The sequence below is a fragment of the Pituophis catenifer genome, unplaced genomic scaffold (assembly GCF_029215685.1).
Source record: "Pituophis catenifer annectens isolate HBS135680 unplaced genomic scaffold, rPitCat1.0.hap2 SCAF_5, whole genome shotgun sequence".
Taxonomy (NCBI): Eukaryota; Metazoa; Chordata; class Lepidosauria; order Squamata; family Colubridae; genus Pituophis; species Pituophis catenifer.
In genome coordinates, this window is record NW_027256885.1 from 31,536,540 (window position 1) to 31,553,303 (window position 16,764).

The 16,764-nt window shown below is 40.0% G+C and overlaps 1 protein-coding gene across 1 annotated transcript; it reads right to left on the bottom strand.

Moving 5' to 3' along the window:
* Positions 1–638: 638 nt before the first annotated feature.
* Positions 639–15,083, bottom strand: LOC139317557 (vomeronasal type-2 receptor 26-like). Its single transcript, XM_070944652.1, has 5 exons — positions 15,048–15,083; positions 13,787–14,641; positions 4,787–5,014; positions 1,616–1,742; positions 639–1,537 (listed from the first exon to the last, which is right to left on the bottom strand). Exons 1-5 carry the CDS (start codon positions 15,081–15,083, stop codon positions 639–641), a joined length of 2,145 nt encoding a protein of 714 aa, XP_070800753.1.
* Positions 15,084–16,764: the final 1,681 nt, after the last annotated feature.

Below are 16,764 nucleotides of genomic sequence, written 5' to 3' on the forward strand. Positions count from 1 at the left end.
TCATTTTACTAGATTGAATTTCCTAGAAGGAGACTATTATATAAATTGGATACTAACATGTATTGGATTTATGATGGAATTTATTGGGATTTTCTAAAATTGTTTTTGTGCCAGAGATTCATTTGTCTTTGCTAATGAGAAGAAATGTGGCCAGCTGGAAGATCTTTTGAATTTATCCCATGTTTTGTAGGTGACCAGAGAATTCCCAGTGTCCAATTGCCTCAGTAGCAATTCATGGGCCTTCCCTGTTTAAATGAAAGGCTCATTTGTGTTTAATCCTCATTTCTTCTTACACATTCTGGTCTGCATATAAATTAAGATGACCAGTAAAAATGAATACATAGTTCACATTTAATCTACATATTTAGTCAGTTTTGTCTATCACATACTGAAACCTCATCTTTTGTCCTATTTATTTATACATTTTTATGGTCTCCAGTTATAACTGACTTCCAGAAAGAAAAAGTTTCAAACTATTCAAATCTTGGGGGACAGGGGATCATAGAAGTCCAATCTAATTGCACATGGCTTTCTGGCTTCAATGTATAAGTGGATAATTGTTCCCTAGCTTAAATGTCAAAGTGGGGAAGTTCTCCAACATGTACATAGAAAGAATATCAGGCAAACATAAAGATTTCTTAAAACTTTCTCTTCATGAGCTGGTGTTTATCGTTCAGTTCAGGTCTCATAACAATGATAAAACACTTGGGAAGAAAGATGCACACTAATAAGCCATCACTGGAGGAGATCATGGAGAAGATCTCCACAGCCAACATATATTTTCCCCTTGTGCTTAGGTAGGTTGGTATAAAGCACAACCAAACACTGCAGAAGACCAACATGCTGAAGGTGATGAATTTGGCTTCATTGAAACTGTCAGGTAACTTCCTAGCTAGAAAAGCAGCAGAGAAGCTAACCAGAGCAAGAAAACCCATAAAGCCCAAAACACAGTAGAACATGACCGAGTCTTCATTGCACTCCAGGATAAGTTCTTCAGGTATTGAATGTGCAACAAAATCTGGATATGGTGGGGATGTTATCAGCCACGCAGCACAAACACATATTTGAACAAGGGAGCAGGATAGAAGAATGGAACTGATCATTCTTCCCCCGACCCATTTCCTCAATTTGGAACCAGGTTTGGTGGCCATGAATGCTAGGACCACAACAAAGGTTTTGGCCAAGACACAAGAAACTGCCACAGAAAAGATAAGGCCAAAAGCTGGTTGTCGGAGGAGACACACAATTGTATTGGGCCTCCCAACAAACAGAAAGACACAAAGGAAAGAGAGGAGAAGGGAAACTAGGAGTATATAAGTGAGATTCAGGTTGTTGGCTTTGACGATGGGAGTATCTTTATGTTTCATGAAGATTGTGATGACCAAGGTTGTCATTAAAGAAAAACAAAGGGAAAGAACAGTCAGACTGATCCCCAAGGGTTCTTCATAGGACAAAAAGGTGATTCGCTTTGGAATGCACATATTTTTGCCAGGATTTGGATATTGATCTTCTGGACATGGAGAGCAGTCATCTACATCTGAAAACAATGCAGGTGAATTGATATAGGAAATTACATAGTGTTGGCTTAATCCCAGTATATTTGGAAATTTCGTACCCTTCTCCTTTGTTATTTTCCCCTCTGGACATAGGTGACAATCATAGCAACAAAACAACTTTCCTTCTTTCTTGGCCTTGCTGTGTCCTGTCTCACAAGGATCATTACACAAAGATAAAGGTAATGCCTATCAATGAATGGAGAAGAATTTTTAAGATACAGGAGGAAAGGAAGTGCTTGGAGAGATGCTGTTAGTATGGAATCAATAGATGAAAAATGAAGTAGTGTGATGACAGAATTTTAGATATAATTGGTCTGAAATAATAATTAAATATCTACAATTATTGATATTTATGGCCTTCGATAACCATCATTACCACTGTCCAAAAACAATTTCTGTGCTGGTTAATTAAATTTGGTTTTCTCAACTTCTGAATTTTGAAGTCAGCAGACTGTTGAAATCTAGAATGTGTCAGCTTTGGAAGCCATATTAGCACCAGAAGCTTCGATGCTGCCAAGTCCATGTGCCTAGGAAAGTAAGAGGGGGGATTTAGGAGAGTGCATATAGTTAGACATAATAGCATTCTTCCCTTCAGTCAAGGTCACGGTGTTTATGCATCTAGAGGAGGAGTGGTTGCAGGGATGGCTCCAGTTGGGACAGATGATGATTGCACCATGTGAGAGACTAATGGGTGAAGGGGCTTGATTTGGGGTTTTGACTTGTTTAAAGAGAAGATGGGAGGTTGAGGTTGTGTGTTGATTTTTGAAACATCAATGCTGTTTGCATACAAAACACCTACCCCCTACCCTTAATGAAAGACTTGTTGAACCACTTATCAAAAGGCAAAATCTTCACCAAGGTAGATCGAAGAGAAGCCTACTGCTGAGTCCGCATAAAGAAGGGGGACAAACGGAAAATGGCATTTAACTGTCTGCTAGGCAGCTTCCAATTTTGAGTCATGCCTTTTGGGCTTCAAGGGGCCCCTGTAGTGTTCATGCAGCTGATCAATGAGGTTCTGCATGAGCACCTATATAAGGGGGTCCTGGTTTACCTTGATGACATTCTTATATTCAGTGAGAACATGGAAGAACACATCAAACTAGTCAGACAGGTGCTGAGAAAACTCCTAGCAGCCAAACTTTATGTGAAGCTGTCAAAATGTGAGTTCCACAAGGAGTCCTTGGACTACCTGGGTTACTGGGTATCCAATCAAGAGATCCTAATGGACCTGGGAAAGGTGAAGCCATCTCCAACCAATTCAAAACCTAGCCAACCCCTAGCTTGGACAATGGACTGTCAGAAATTCTTTGAACAGTTAAAACAGCAGTTTGCAGTGAAGCCAATCCTCCAACAACCTGACCCAGACAAACCCTTCATAGTCCAAGCCGATGCCAGTGATGTAGTGGTTGCAGCCATCCTACTGCAGAGGAATGCCCAAAACAAATTAATGCCTTGTGCGTATGTGTTCAAAAAAAGTAATGGACACGGAACGCAGGTGGGTGGTGTGGGAGAAGGAAGCTTTTACTGTGTGATGGACTCTCCTATCCTGGAGACACTTCCTAGAGGGGGTTAAGAAGCCTTTCGAGGTATGGACTGATCATAAAAACCTTGAGGCGTTAAAACCCCTCGAAAGCTTTCCCCCAAGCAGGTTCGCTGAGGTCAGTATTTTAAATGCTTTAACTTCAAGCTAAAATACATCCCGGGGGGGGGGGGGGAGAAATCTACTGGCCGATGCACTGTCCAGGAAACCCCAATTTGACAGCTGATGAGAAGAGATAGTACATGCCATGATCTCTGAGGCTCAGTCAGCTGCCCAAGCACACACTAGGGCACAAACCAGACTCTATTCCGACCTCGCTGAAGACAAGTTGATGGTGGAGTTAAAACTGCACTATCAGACAATGCCTGGTTCAAAGAAAACCAACTGGACTTAAGATTGGAGGAGGGACTGGCTTGGAAAGGGAGTAAGATTTCTGTGTCCTGCTCCATGAGACTGCTAGAGCTGAAATGTAGCCATGATTCCCGACTAGGGGGCCGCTTTGGGTTCTTAAAAACCCTCCTTTTGGTTAGGAGGCAGTTCTAGTGGTAAAATATGAAAACCGACATAGAGGACTATGTTAGTGCCACCACGAAATCCTGACCGGGGAAACCCCCTGGTCTTCTCCAGCAAGTGGCAGAACCTATACAATCTCCATGGGAGGAGATTTCAATGGACTTTATAGTTAAATTGCCGGAAAGTGGAGGAAACATGGTGACTTGGACTGTCATTAATTTATTCTCCAAACAAGCACACTTCACTGCCTGTAACAGGCTACCATCAGCCAAAAAGATTCTTGACTTTAGGTTGCAACGAGGTCAGTTACAATATTTAGTACACTGGAAAGGGTACCCTTTGTCAGAAGCCACATGGGTCAAAAGTTGGGATCTGAAGGCTGATAGACTAATGAAACAATTTCACGATAAATTCCCTGACAAACCAAAAGGTCCTCTAGGAGGTGAGAGAGGAGGTTAAGTGGTTTATGAAAAACGCGTTAACCCTCTTCTTTTGTGTTCTGTTCATTTTATTTTCCAGAGTGTGGTTTTTCCATCATGGGGGGATGCCTGTCAGCTTTGGAAGCCATATTAGCACCAGAAACTTCCATGCTGCCAACTCCATGTGCCTTGGAAAGTAAAAGGGGGGGATTTAGGAGAGTGAATATAGTTAGACATAATAGCGTTCTTCTCTTCGGTCAAGGTCAGGGTGTTAATGCATCTAAAGGAATAGTAGTTGCAGGGATGGCTCAAGTTGGGACGGATGATGATTGGACCATGTGACAGACTGATGGGTGAAGGGGCTTGATTTGGGGCTTTGACTTACTGAGGGAAAACCCCACACTCTCAGATTCATGTTTTCTCAGATGTGCCAGTATACCTACTCTAATAAAATGGAACTTTGAGAAATGCCTGCCTCGGCATTTTTACTTGGAGTTGAGGACTTTCTGGAATGCTGACAGAATGCTGACTTGCAGCAATTACTTCAAAACCATGAAAACCATTGTCCATCATTAATAGGGAGGCAAGAAAGGATACAATATTGAATAGCAATTGCTAGAAAAGTAAAAGAAAAATGTACTCATATTTTTTCTTCCCCAGGAGATTTGTACCTGGGTTAGTCAGAGATGATGCTCTGAGACTTTCATCAATAAAGATATTTAAATGAAGGCAGACAAATGTAGATTCAAAAAGCTAACCTGGTTAAAGTCTACTGGCCATGTGATGGAATCTACAGAAATATTGAAGAACTTCTCTGCTGGAACTGTGGGATCTATCGCTCCAACTTTGACCCTTGCAAATGACTGATTTGGGAATGTGATCCAGTTGATAATATCAAATCCACCAATGAATTCTCCATTTGTATCAAAGGAGATCTTTTCACCAACACTGTTGTTGAATCCGACACTTCTCAGAAAAGAATGAACCTGAAATACATTGATATTCAGAGAGGAAGAAAGAGAGAACAGGACAAGGGGAGGGAAAAATAATTCATATGTTCAAAATATACATATGAATGTTTGTTTAAACATAGATAATATAAACACTTTTTTATTTAAATTGTAGACTAGTATCAAACAAATAACATAACTATCATTCTAACAAATAGGTAAAGATAATTTATCAGATTACTGAAATAAAATTAACATAGAATTGGAAAATAAATACAGCAAATAAATAAATAAAATGAAGCTCTGTAGTTTAATAGTGAAAGCTACTTAAGACAGATGACTGTGTAATTAATATATAATAAATACTAGAATGCTTTAAACTACCATATAATTGTGCTCACTTCACACACTAGCAAGATTGTATTGAAAATCCTACAAAGTAGGCTTCAGCAATATGTGAACTGAGAACTATGAAGTACAAATGATTTTTTTTTAAAAAAGGCAGAGGATATAGTGATCAAATTGCCAACATTTGCTGGATTATGAGAAAGCAATGTACTTCCAGAAAACCATCTACTTCTGCTTCATTGACCATGCTAAAGCCTTTAGTTCGAACCAGACATGGACCAACTGATTGATTCAAAATACGGAAAGAGTACTAAAAAACTGTATATTGTCATTTAAATTACATGCAGGGTAAATTATATGGAATTCCAGGCTGGATAAATCACAAACCCGAATTAAGGTAGTATTATGATGGATTATGTGCCTACTTAAAAAAGCTCTCAACCACCATAGCAGAACCTCTAAGCATAATCTATAAAATATTTTTCATAACCAGCTCCTTGCCCAATTTATGGTCACTAGCCACGGTCATTCCTATCTTCAAACGTGTGACCCCAGCCTAGTTGAAAATTACAGACCAATCTCATTATGTTGCATCACATGCAAAGACATGGAATCAGTCATAAACCAATACATTACCTCTACTTTAGAGACAAACAACCTACTCTCTAACAAGCAGTTTGGCTTTAGGAAAAAATTGTCCTGCAATCTGAAACTCTTACACTGCAAAAACATATGGACTTCACAACTAGACCAGAATAAAGCAATAGACACAATTTATATAGACTTCTGTAAAGCCGTTGATTCAGTAGTACATGACAAGCTACTTCTAAAACTAAAATCTTATGGCATTTCTGGATCCCTGCATAAGTGGATATCAAACAGGCAACAAGTAGTCAAAATAGGAAGCACTCTATCAAACCCTGCACCAGTTAACAGCGGTGTCCCCCAAGGCAGGGTTTTAGGAACCACACTCTTTATACTTTACATAAATGACTTATGCGATCATATTATAAGCAACTGTGTTCTCTTCGCTGATGATATAAAACTGTTCAACACCACCAAAAATGCTGCTACCCTACAAAAAAACCTTGACTATCTGTCAGAATGGTCAAATAATTGGCAACTCCAAATCTCAAGCAACAAATACTCTGTCTTACACATTGGCAAAAGAATTCAAAACACAAAATACAAACTGGGCAGATACAATCTTGTAGATGACCCTCTCTCTGTCAAGGACCTTGGACTACTCATCTCAAACGATCTAAGTGCCAGAGCTTACTGTAACAGCATTGCCAAAAAAGCATTAAAAGTTGTTAACCTAATCCTGCATAGCTTCTTCTCTGGTAATATTGAACTGCAAACTAGGACATACAAAATTTTTGGTAGACCAATTCTTGAATACAGCTCATCTGTCTGGAATCCGCACTGCATATTGGACATTAATACAATCGAACGAGTCCAGAGATATTTCACGAGAAGAGTCCTCCACTCCTCTGCTCAAAACAGAATACCTTATGCAACCAGGTTTGAAATTTTGAGGTTAGACCACTTAGAACTACGCTGCCTTCGGTCTGACCTAAGCATAGTACACAAAATTATCTGCTACAACATCCTACCTGTTAATTAATACTTCAGCTTCACACACAACAATACACGAGCACATAATAGATACAAACTTATGGTAAACCACACCAAACTTTATTGCAGAAAATACGACTTCAGTAATAGAGTGCTCAATGCCTGGAATGCACTACCTGACTCTATGGTTTCTTCCCCAAACCCCCAAAACTTTACCCTTAGACTGTCTACTGTTGACCTCACCCCATTCCTAAGAGGTCTTTAAGGGACATGCATAAGCGCACCAGCGTGCCTACCATCCCTGTTCTAATCTTCCCTTTTTTTTGTACCATTTCATATATTCGTAATTATTACCTGCCTTACCTGTCTACCCATTTGTTTTTGGAGCATTCTGGTCTACCTATTTATTTTTGGAGTGCACCGGTCTACGCATTTGTTTTTGGAGTGCACTGGTCTACCACCACACTGCCTTTTACCACTGATCAGCTGTAGGGCAGTCCTTTGAAGCGCCGCGGCAAGAGTTTAAACAGTTTTTTGCTGCTCTGCCACCACCAAGAGCATCAGAAACCACTTTCAGGCAGCTTGGCCTCAATTGCCAATCTACCATCACCGAGCAGTTTACAAGGAGTGGATCAGTTCTAGCTGATCAGTTGGGAGGCTTCTTGGCTTCTCAATTTAAAGCTAAGGTGTCTTGTTTTTTTTTTCCTCTTCTTTGTCAAGTGAGCCCTGATTTTTTCATTTGGAATGAATTTCATTTCATTTCATTTCAGATTGGGGGCGGGGCCAGGCAGAGGTGGTATTTACCAGTTCTCTGAACTACTCAAAATTTCCACTACCGGTTCGCAAGAACCAGGAAGAACTGATAGCAACACACCACTGATATACATACATATACACATACAAACCCATTTCTGGTTACAATATGTCTTATTTAGATATTGTCTTATATATTTGAATATATTATCTTATATTCAAATCAGAGAGAAAAATGATTATAAGACATGCTTAGTTATGGTAACCTTGACAGGGTTCAGGATCACTTCACTTGGAGGAGTGGTATGCCTTCAATCATACTCGTATACAGAATTGGGCTACAATTTCTAATATCCCCATTCCTGGTCATCTACAAAGAGACAAATGCAGTCAGGCTCCTTCTCCTCCAGCTAATGTGTTATGAATGTGGAAATATTTACATTTCTGAAGATCATATAAATGGTCTTAAATGACAGGAGGGAGAGACACTATCAAGGCAACAGTCAAATAAGAAGAGCTTGAACCTTGATCAAGAAATATGAATTGAGAAAACATTTCAGAGAATCCATACTACAGGTGAAACTCGAAAAATTAGAATATCGTGCAAAAGTTCATTTATTTCAGTAATGCAACTTAAAAGGTGAAACTAATATATGAGATAGACTCATTACATGCAAAGCAAGATAGTTCAAGCCTTGATTTGTCATACTTTTGATGATTATGGCTTACAGCTCATGAAAACCCCAAATTCACAATCTCAGAAAATTAGAATATTGTCAAAAGGTTCCATATTCTAGGCTCAAAGTGTCCCACTCTAATCAGCTAATTAAGCCATAACACCTGCAAAGGGTTCCTGAGCCTTTAAATGGTCTCTCAGTCTGGTTCAGTAGGAATCACAATCATGGGAAAGACTGCTGATCTGACAGTTGTGCAGAAAACCATCATTGACACCCTCCATAAGGAGGGAAAGCCTCAAAAGGTAATTGCAAAAGAAGTTGGATGTTCCCAAAGTGCTGTATCAAAGCACATTAATAGAAAGTTATGTGGAAGGGAAAAGTGTGGAAGAAAAAGGTGCACAAGCAGCAAGGATGGAGAGGATTGCCAGGAAAAGGCCATTCAAAAGTGTTGGGGACTTTCACAAGGAGTGGACTGAGGCTGGAGTCAGTGCATCAAGAACCACCACACACAGACGGATCCTGGACATGGGCTTCAAATGTCGTATTCCTCTTGTCAAGCCGCTCCTGAACAACAAACAACATCAGAAGCGTCTTACCTGGGCTAAAGAAAAAAAGTCATCTTTTCTGATGAGAGCAACTTTTGCATCTCATTTGGAAACCAAGGACCCAGAGTCTGGAGGAAGAATGGAGAGGCACACACTGCAAGATGCTTGAAGTCCAGTGTGAAGTTTCCACAGTCTGTGTTGATTTGGGGAGCCATGTCATCTGCTGGTGTTGGTCCACTGTGCTTCATTAAGTCCAGGGTCAATGCAGCTGTCTATCAGGAGATTTTGGAGCACTTCATGCTTCCTTCCGCAGACGAGCTTTATGGGGATGCTGACTTCATTTTCCAGCAGGACCTGGCACCTGCCCACACTGCCAAAAGTACCAAAACCTGGTTCAATGTCCATGGGATTACTGTGCTTGATTGGCCAGCAAACTCGCCTGACCTGAACCCCATAGAGAATTTATGGGGCATTGCCAGGAGAAAGATGAGAGACATGAGACCGAACAATGCAGAAGAGCTGAAGGCCGCTATTGAAGCATCCTGGTCTTCCATAACACCTCAGCAGTGCCACAGTCTGATAGCATCCATGCCATGCCGCATTGAGGCAGTAATTGATGCAAAAGGGGTCCAAACCAAGTACTGAGTACATATGCATGCTTATACTTTTCAGAGGTCCGATATTGTTCTATGTACAATCCTTGTTTTATTGATTTCATGTAATATTCTAATTTTCTGAGATTGTGAATTTGGGGTTTTCATGAGCTGTAAGCCATAATCATCAAAATTATGACAAATCAAGGCTTGAACTATCTCACTTTGCATGTAATGAGTCTATCTCATATATTAGTTTCACCTTTTAAGTTGCATTACTGAAATAAATAAACTTTTGCACGATATTCTAATTTTTCGAGTTTCACCTGTATATCAAACAAAGAGAATGCAATGGAGGGCTGAGCACATTGCAAGATTCAGTTCTATAGCTCTTGCAATAAAATTAGTCCTGACCTACATGATGTTGATTTCTCAGTCTGGTCTATCTTTTGGGGCTGAAAATGTCTTGGTGGTCTCTACATATGAGACAACACAGAAATACTTAAGTACAGGTGGTCCTCATTCAATGGTTGCTTGTTCAGCAATTATTTGAAATTCCAATACTGCAAAATGTATGGTACTTATGACTTCCTTAAAATTCCAGTTGTCACAACACGCCTGTGGTCACATGATCACAATACTGGGAATTGGCCATTGGATTTCTGAGTTTTGCAGCATCCCAAAGTTACATGATTATGATTTGAAACCTTCCTTGCTGGCTTTTCTCAAACAAGTTGGAAGTAAGTTGTAAACTGTAGTCCATGTGGTGCTTAAAAACCTGTGCAGTCCTTGTTTAACATTGGTAACTGGGAACTGCCGGAATTGCTTTTGCTAAAGTTCATGGTCAAATGACAGCATATTTTATTACTTACCAAAGGAAATTGGCATCACTTACCAATGGAAATTGAGCCCCTAATTACATAGTTAAGTAAGGATGATCTGTAAAATGTACAGTATAATGAAAGACAGACTTACTTTTAAAATGTAAAATCTAAAATAAATCTGGACAATTATTTTTAGAAACTATATTCTACCCACGAAATAAAGTCTCAATAGAAGAGATTAAGCAGTGAGAATTGATGATGAAAAGACAATGCCCTTTCTTTCACTTGATGTGTTCATAGAGAGGCAGAATCAACAACTGCTGAGATGCTGGAATTTGAAATATTGCACTAAGCAAGAGCTAGTTCTGATGGCTTAAATATCCACTTTTAAATCTATGATTCTTTCATCACTTGTGAGTAGATATGTCTCATAAAAAGTAGGCTCAAAATAACATTCTACCTTGGTCCTCTTTTATGAAGCCACCTGAGATGTTAAAAACACCTTTCCTGGAAGCATATAATGTTGTTCTCATTCTTCTCCATTCATTTGCTCTAAAACTATGGATGTTTTGCTGTTATTTATGAGACCGCCTTCTGCCACCAGTAGCCTCTCACCGACCAGTAGGCTCCCATAGAGAGGGGCTCCTCAGGGTGCCATCGGCCAAACAATGTTGACAGGCGGTCCCCAGGGGGAGAGCCTTCTGGAACGAGCTCCCCCCGGAGATACGGAGGATCCTGGACCTGCGCGCTTTCCACCGTGCCATCAAAACATTTCTTTTCCAGTAGGCCAGCCTGGCCTAACCTCTCTTTTAAACTTTTTTAAACTTTTTAAAATTTTTAAAATTCTTCAATTTTAAATTTGTCTTATGAATTTGGGGTGTTTTAAATTTCATTTTCTGGGCCAATTATTTAATTGTATTTTAATGGTTTTTTAACATTTGTATTATATGTATTTTATTTGGCTGTTCACCGCCCTGAGTCCTTCGGGAGTAGGGCGGTATACAAATTCAATTAATAATAATAATAATAATAATAATAATAATAATAATAATAATAATAATAATAATAATAATAATAATAATAATAATAATAATAATTTTCTGTGTGTACAAATACAGATGACTTTTTAATGGTATGTGAAGAGGTGGGGACCCGACGCCTGATGGAAAGGGAACATCTCAGCATCCTGAAACTTTCCTAGTAGGAATGTCACAATATAATTATCAGTTCTTCCTCTTCCACACATGAATTGTTTGGGAAGACCTCATCTGGAAATGCCTAAAAAAGCAGGCATGTCCGAAGGAGGCCACTGTACCTCAAATAGCCAAATGTGAGGCCCTCCTTGTGAAGTGGGGTCATGGGGTGCAGATAGGCCTGCTGATTACGTACTTGGCTCCCTGCTGCGTGGCAGCGGCTCTGCCCGAACTGCCTGATGTGATAGCCGGGGTGGCGGTTGATACCCCCAGACTTATGGTTATGGGGGATTTCAACCTGCCATCTGTTGGTGAAACGTCAATGACAACCTGGGAGTTCATGGCTTCCATGACGGCCTTGGACATGACCCAGTTAGTTCAAGGCCCTACCCCACGGGGGGACACACTCTGGATTTGCTTTTTGTCTCTGGTCGGTGGCAGAATGATCTAGAAATAAGGGATTTAGTCGCCGAACCCTTGTCATGGTCTGATCATTCTCTCCTTCGTATGGACTTTTGAACTGCTACCCCTCGACGCAGGGAGACGGAACTGACTAGATGGTTCTGTCCCAGGCACCTGATGGACCCTGATAGGTTTCTGATGGAGCTTGGGCCATTCCCTGAGGCTCTGGCTCACAGCTCGACTGAAGAACTAGTGGCGACCTGGGATAGGGCAGACACTGGAGCTTTGGATCACGTCATGCCTTTGCGGCCTCTGACTCAGTGCCGGCCTCAATTGGCTCCCTGGTTTTCCAAGGAGCTGAGAGAGAGAGATGAAGCACCAGAAAAGATGCCCAGAAAGCAGTTGGAGGGCCAGCCATTCCGACGCTGACCGAACACTGGTGAGGTCTCATATTAAGACCTACTAGTGGTGATTAGAGCGGCAAAATCCAACTATTTTTCTGCCCTGATTGCATCTGCAGATAACTGCCCAGCCGCCCTGTTTAGGGTGACCCACTCCCTACTTCATCAGGGAGCACGGGAAGACCCCTTGCAGGGTAGGACTGAGGACTTTGAGCAATATCTGCATAACAAAATCGCTCAGATTCGAGAGGGTTTGGACTCCGACTGGGTAGGTTCAGAGGGAATGATGGAGGTGGGTCTTGAGAATGTTCTCTGGGAGGAGTTTGACCTTGTGACTCCTGAGGACGTGGACAGGGTTCTGGGTAGACTGAATGCGGCCACATGTTTATTGGACCCGTGTCCCTCCTGGTTGGTGCTGGCCACCCGGGAGGTTACATGAGGCTGGCTCCAGAGGATTATTAATGCTTCTTTGAGTGAGGGTTTCTTCCCCTCTGCCTTGAAAGAGGTGGTGGTGAGGTCCCTCCTCAAGAAGCCCTCCCTGGACCCGGCTATATTAGTGAACTATCGTCCAGTTTCTAACCTTCACTTTGTGGCGAAGGTTGTTGAGAGTGTGGTGGCGCAACAGCTTCCCGGTACCTGGATGAAGCTGTCTATCTAGATCCGTACCAGTCAGGCTTCAGGCCTGGGTACAGCATGGAAATGGCATTGGTCGCATTGGTTGATGATCTCTGGAGGTGGCCTAAATGCTATTTTAATGGGTGGTTTCTATTTTAGCTCTTTCGGCTAAATTATTTAATATTTTTAAATTGTCTTTTAACTTTTATATAGTTGTGGGTTTTATTTTTGGCTGTACACCGCCCTGAGTCCTACGGGAGAAGGGTGGTATAAAAATTTAATAAAACAAATAAATTAAATAAATAAATTAAAGAACTGTGTGTGATTAAAAGCAATTATTCCAATGACAGAAGAAAAAGTAACTACTGCACATCAGGTGAATGGAATAGATCACCTCATTCTATTTATTAATAGACTGAACTTATGGAATGTACTAAGGAGGTGAATTCTCCAAAGGAAGGAGATGTATTTCAGACAAGTAAAAGGCAACTCAGTTCTAAAATTATGTGTGAGAGAAAGAAAATGAAAACTCCCCTTCCTGAATAATTCACAAATTACGTAGTAGACACATATGTTAAAGTGTTCAGTCTGGCAAGATTTTGTCTATAGGTATGAAACAAGAAATAACCAGCTTGGAGGAATTGCCATATGCCATTCTAAATTTTGGGCTTTAGAGGCAGTTAATTTTATGGACAGAAGTATATTCTAAGAGATGTGGTTAAAATTTTTTAGAATGCAACTTACAATTTTAATATAAGCATAAAAAGTTTTTAGTTGGTAAATCTGTTACTCTATATCTCACATTTAAACCTAGTGGCAATCTCTCAAAAAACACATCTTCCCATTGCAGATATGGTGGTTTCTGCACCACAAACTTACCTGCCATCTCATTTGGTTATGAAACTGTTTCCTCCCTCCTTTCACGATTGCTGTTTCTCTGGATTTGTATATGTGCAGAGATTGCAAAGCATGTGCCACAGCATAGACTGCATTGTAAATATTGTAACTCTGACCACTCATTAGTGTCTCAAACACAGATGTGGGAAGAGTCTCAAGCCTCTCCTGTCCAGTACATTTCTTCTCAGAGGTCTCAGTTTTTGAGTTTGGGAAGAAACAATCGAATGCCTGTTCCCAAAAATCTTTTCGAAAATGATCATGCTGGTTGTTGTTGTTTGGATTCAAGTTTTGAATAAATTCTTGGAAATCTTGGACCTCCTTTGTGTGAACTGCAAAGGATAAAGCCCCATGTAGGAAATGGATATCCCAAGATTTATGAAAGGCAACTGAAGTGTAATCTGTTTGAGCTGTTATGAGCCAGATCTTAGTCTTCTTTGGAATGTCCTCCACTTCAGAAAACTGGAGGAAACTTCTCAGGACTGATATGGACTGAGTTTCACCATATAAGATTATCACGTTGGCTGTGCTGTTCATGAGAACATGGTATATATGCAATCCTTCATCCATGGTATCAGTAAAATCACTATAAAATGCTACATTTGGTAACTCTACTATGAATTCAATGCAGATGCCATAGTCAGAAAATGTGGGGAGCACCTCCTGGAGGAATTTCTCTCCTTTTTCATCCTTTACTATAAGAATTCCAATCCAGATCCATCTAAAATAGACCAATAGCTGCAGGAGGCCCTTACATTGATGGGATTCATTCGGAAACATTTGTTGGAAGAAAACTGCTTGAGTGTCTTTATCCATGACTGGAGCAGAGCCATATATCAACTACAGAAAGGTAAACATATGCAATTACAAAGGTCTATGTGAGCCTCTGAAACTGTCTACATTCATTTGAGTCTTTGGGTATCTTTATATACTGAAACATTATGCATCTAGTTGTGTTTATTAGAAAATATCGACAAGATGTCACTCCTGAAGTATCATTAAATACATCTTTGTGGAAGTAGCCTCATTGTGAATATTTCAGATTTGAACTTTAATTCAATATCTAAAATTTGCTATGTCAAATAGCCTCACCATCTGTTCAGACTTATGACTACTCATACTATTATGCCAACTTTATCAAGCAAAAATAATATCTACTTATCCAAAGAGTCTCTCCTTTATACAGAGAGAAGCATATAGATGTCTTTAGAGCTATGGCATAAAGTATATCTACAACAAATCTTACCTGAGGAACTTTGTAGTTGCACAATATAGTTCCCATGTGAAGAGAGATATCAGGTGCCCCAATGACTGCAGCCAAAGTATTTGTGATCCCACACTTGTAGTTAGGGATGAATTTTCTCTGAGTGAAAGGCAGAATCATTGAGGCAAAGTAAGTCCAGCTTGGACTAAAATTGCTGTTAAAAATGTGGAAGCCCAGCGTGATGTTGGGTAGGATCTGAGGATTTTCATTAATCTGTTTTATAGTAAATGCTAAAGCCAGGATATGCTGGTAATTCTGAAAAACTATTCTGTAAAACAATTTTAAAAAATACATTAAGAAAGGCCTGTTTCACTTTATGTGCCTTGCAATCCTTCAGTCCAGCATATCTTGTGGATTGTATTTAATAACTCTTATTTCTATGTTCTAGTATATGAGAATTGTCCACTACGAAACCACAGCTTATATGCAGAAGGAAATTGCTACATTTTGGTTCCAGAAATATCAATGAGAAAACTTATCATGGGAAATATGTGCTTAGCCTTTCTCAATTGTAGTTACAGCTTCATAAATAGAGCCATACATACCTGTATATTAATAGATATTTAGATGTGATTTGTTATAAATGCAAATTTGATCCCTAATGTGACTATTTCAACTTTAATTGCAAACTGAAGAAAAATATGACTTTACATAAAATAAAAAGCGCTGACATATGAAAAGGAGAGGAAAAGCTTGAACTTTTACCTACTTAATCCCTTTGAAGATTCTGTCTCCTCGGAGATGGAAGTGGGGGGACATTCCTGTGATCTGATGGAGATGGGATGAGGAGAGTGGCTTGGAAGATAGCCAATGAGACGCAGAGAATTGGGGATCGGAAAGGGAGGGCTTGGGGGGTAAAGGTCAGTGCTGACCGCGAAAGAGCCAGGGACAGATCACTATGCTCAATAAAGAGAAAATTTCCTCAAATATCAGTGGTTTGGAAATTCATTTATTTTGAGATAGCATCAAAACCTGACAGACGGTCATCCTAATTTAGATGTTCTTTTCTGGAGTTTTTGCCATTAGAGGAAAATAGAGCATCATGTGATTTACCAGCAAAACTCAGATCTTGACAATAAATTAATGATGTACTTACATAACTCCATCATAAAATGCCTGAGAAGGATCTTGAATGAACTTAATTGGATTAGAAGTTGTAAAGAAGGCAGAAATGATGCCAGCAATATTAATGTCTCCGAGCTGATGATAGGTGTGCTGAATAGGAAGAGGCTCATTAAGGTCACATTGAAGGCTAGGATTCTTGCACACCACACCAGGCAATACTATTAAGAGTAACTCCACCAATACTAACATCTTCCATGAGTGTCTTCTTTCTGTGTACAAATACCTCTGTCTGCTACAAGATCTTTGAAGTAGATCAGATAGTTCTGCCTTCTGTTTTTCAGACAAAACTAGGGAGTGCAACATACTTGATACTAACAAATCAACTCACAGAGCTTTGGGCTCCCACCCATGGGTTGGAATAGGATGGGAATAATAAATACCATTTTTCTATGTTAGTTGCTCCTATTTTCATGGAGTCCCATAGGATTTGGAAGAGAAAAGTGACTAATTTCATAATGATAGTAAGACAGTCACATATGTGAACAACTTCAAAACATGTGAGGACTTGCAGAGGCAGAAACACATGAGCCACAAGATACAAAAATAAAATCATTAAATCCATAAAGTGAAATAG

What these genes read in the sequence shown, in the direction of transcription:
- LOC139317557 (XM_070944652.1), bottom strand. Translation starts at nt 15,083, where the DNA reads ATGGGAACTATATTGTGCAACTACAAAGTTCCTCAG. An exon ending in GCAACTACAAAGTTCCTCAG is followed by an intron (nt 14,642 to 15,047) that starts GTAAGATTTGTT and finishes ACCTTTCTGTAG; the next exon opens with TTGATATATGGCTCTGCTCC. An exon ending in GGCCAGTAGACTTTAACCAG is followed by an intron (nt 1,743 to 4,786) that starts GTTAGCTTTTTG and finishes ATTCATTGATAG; the next exon opens with GCATTACCTTTATCTTTGTG.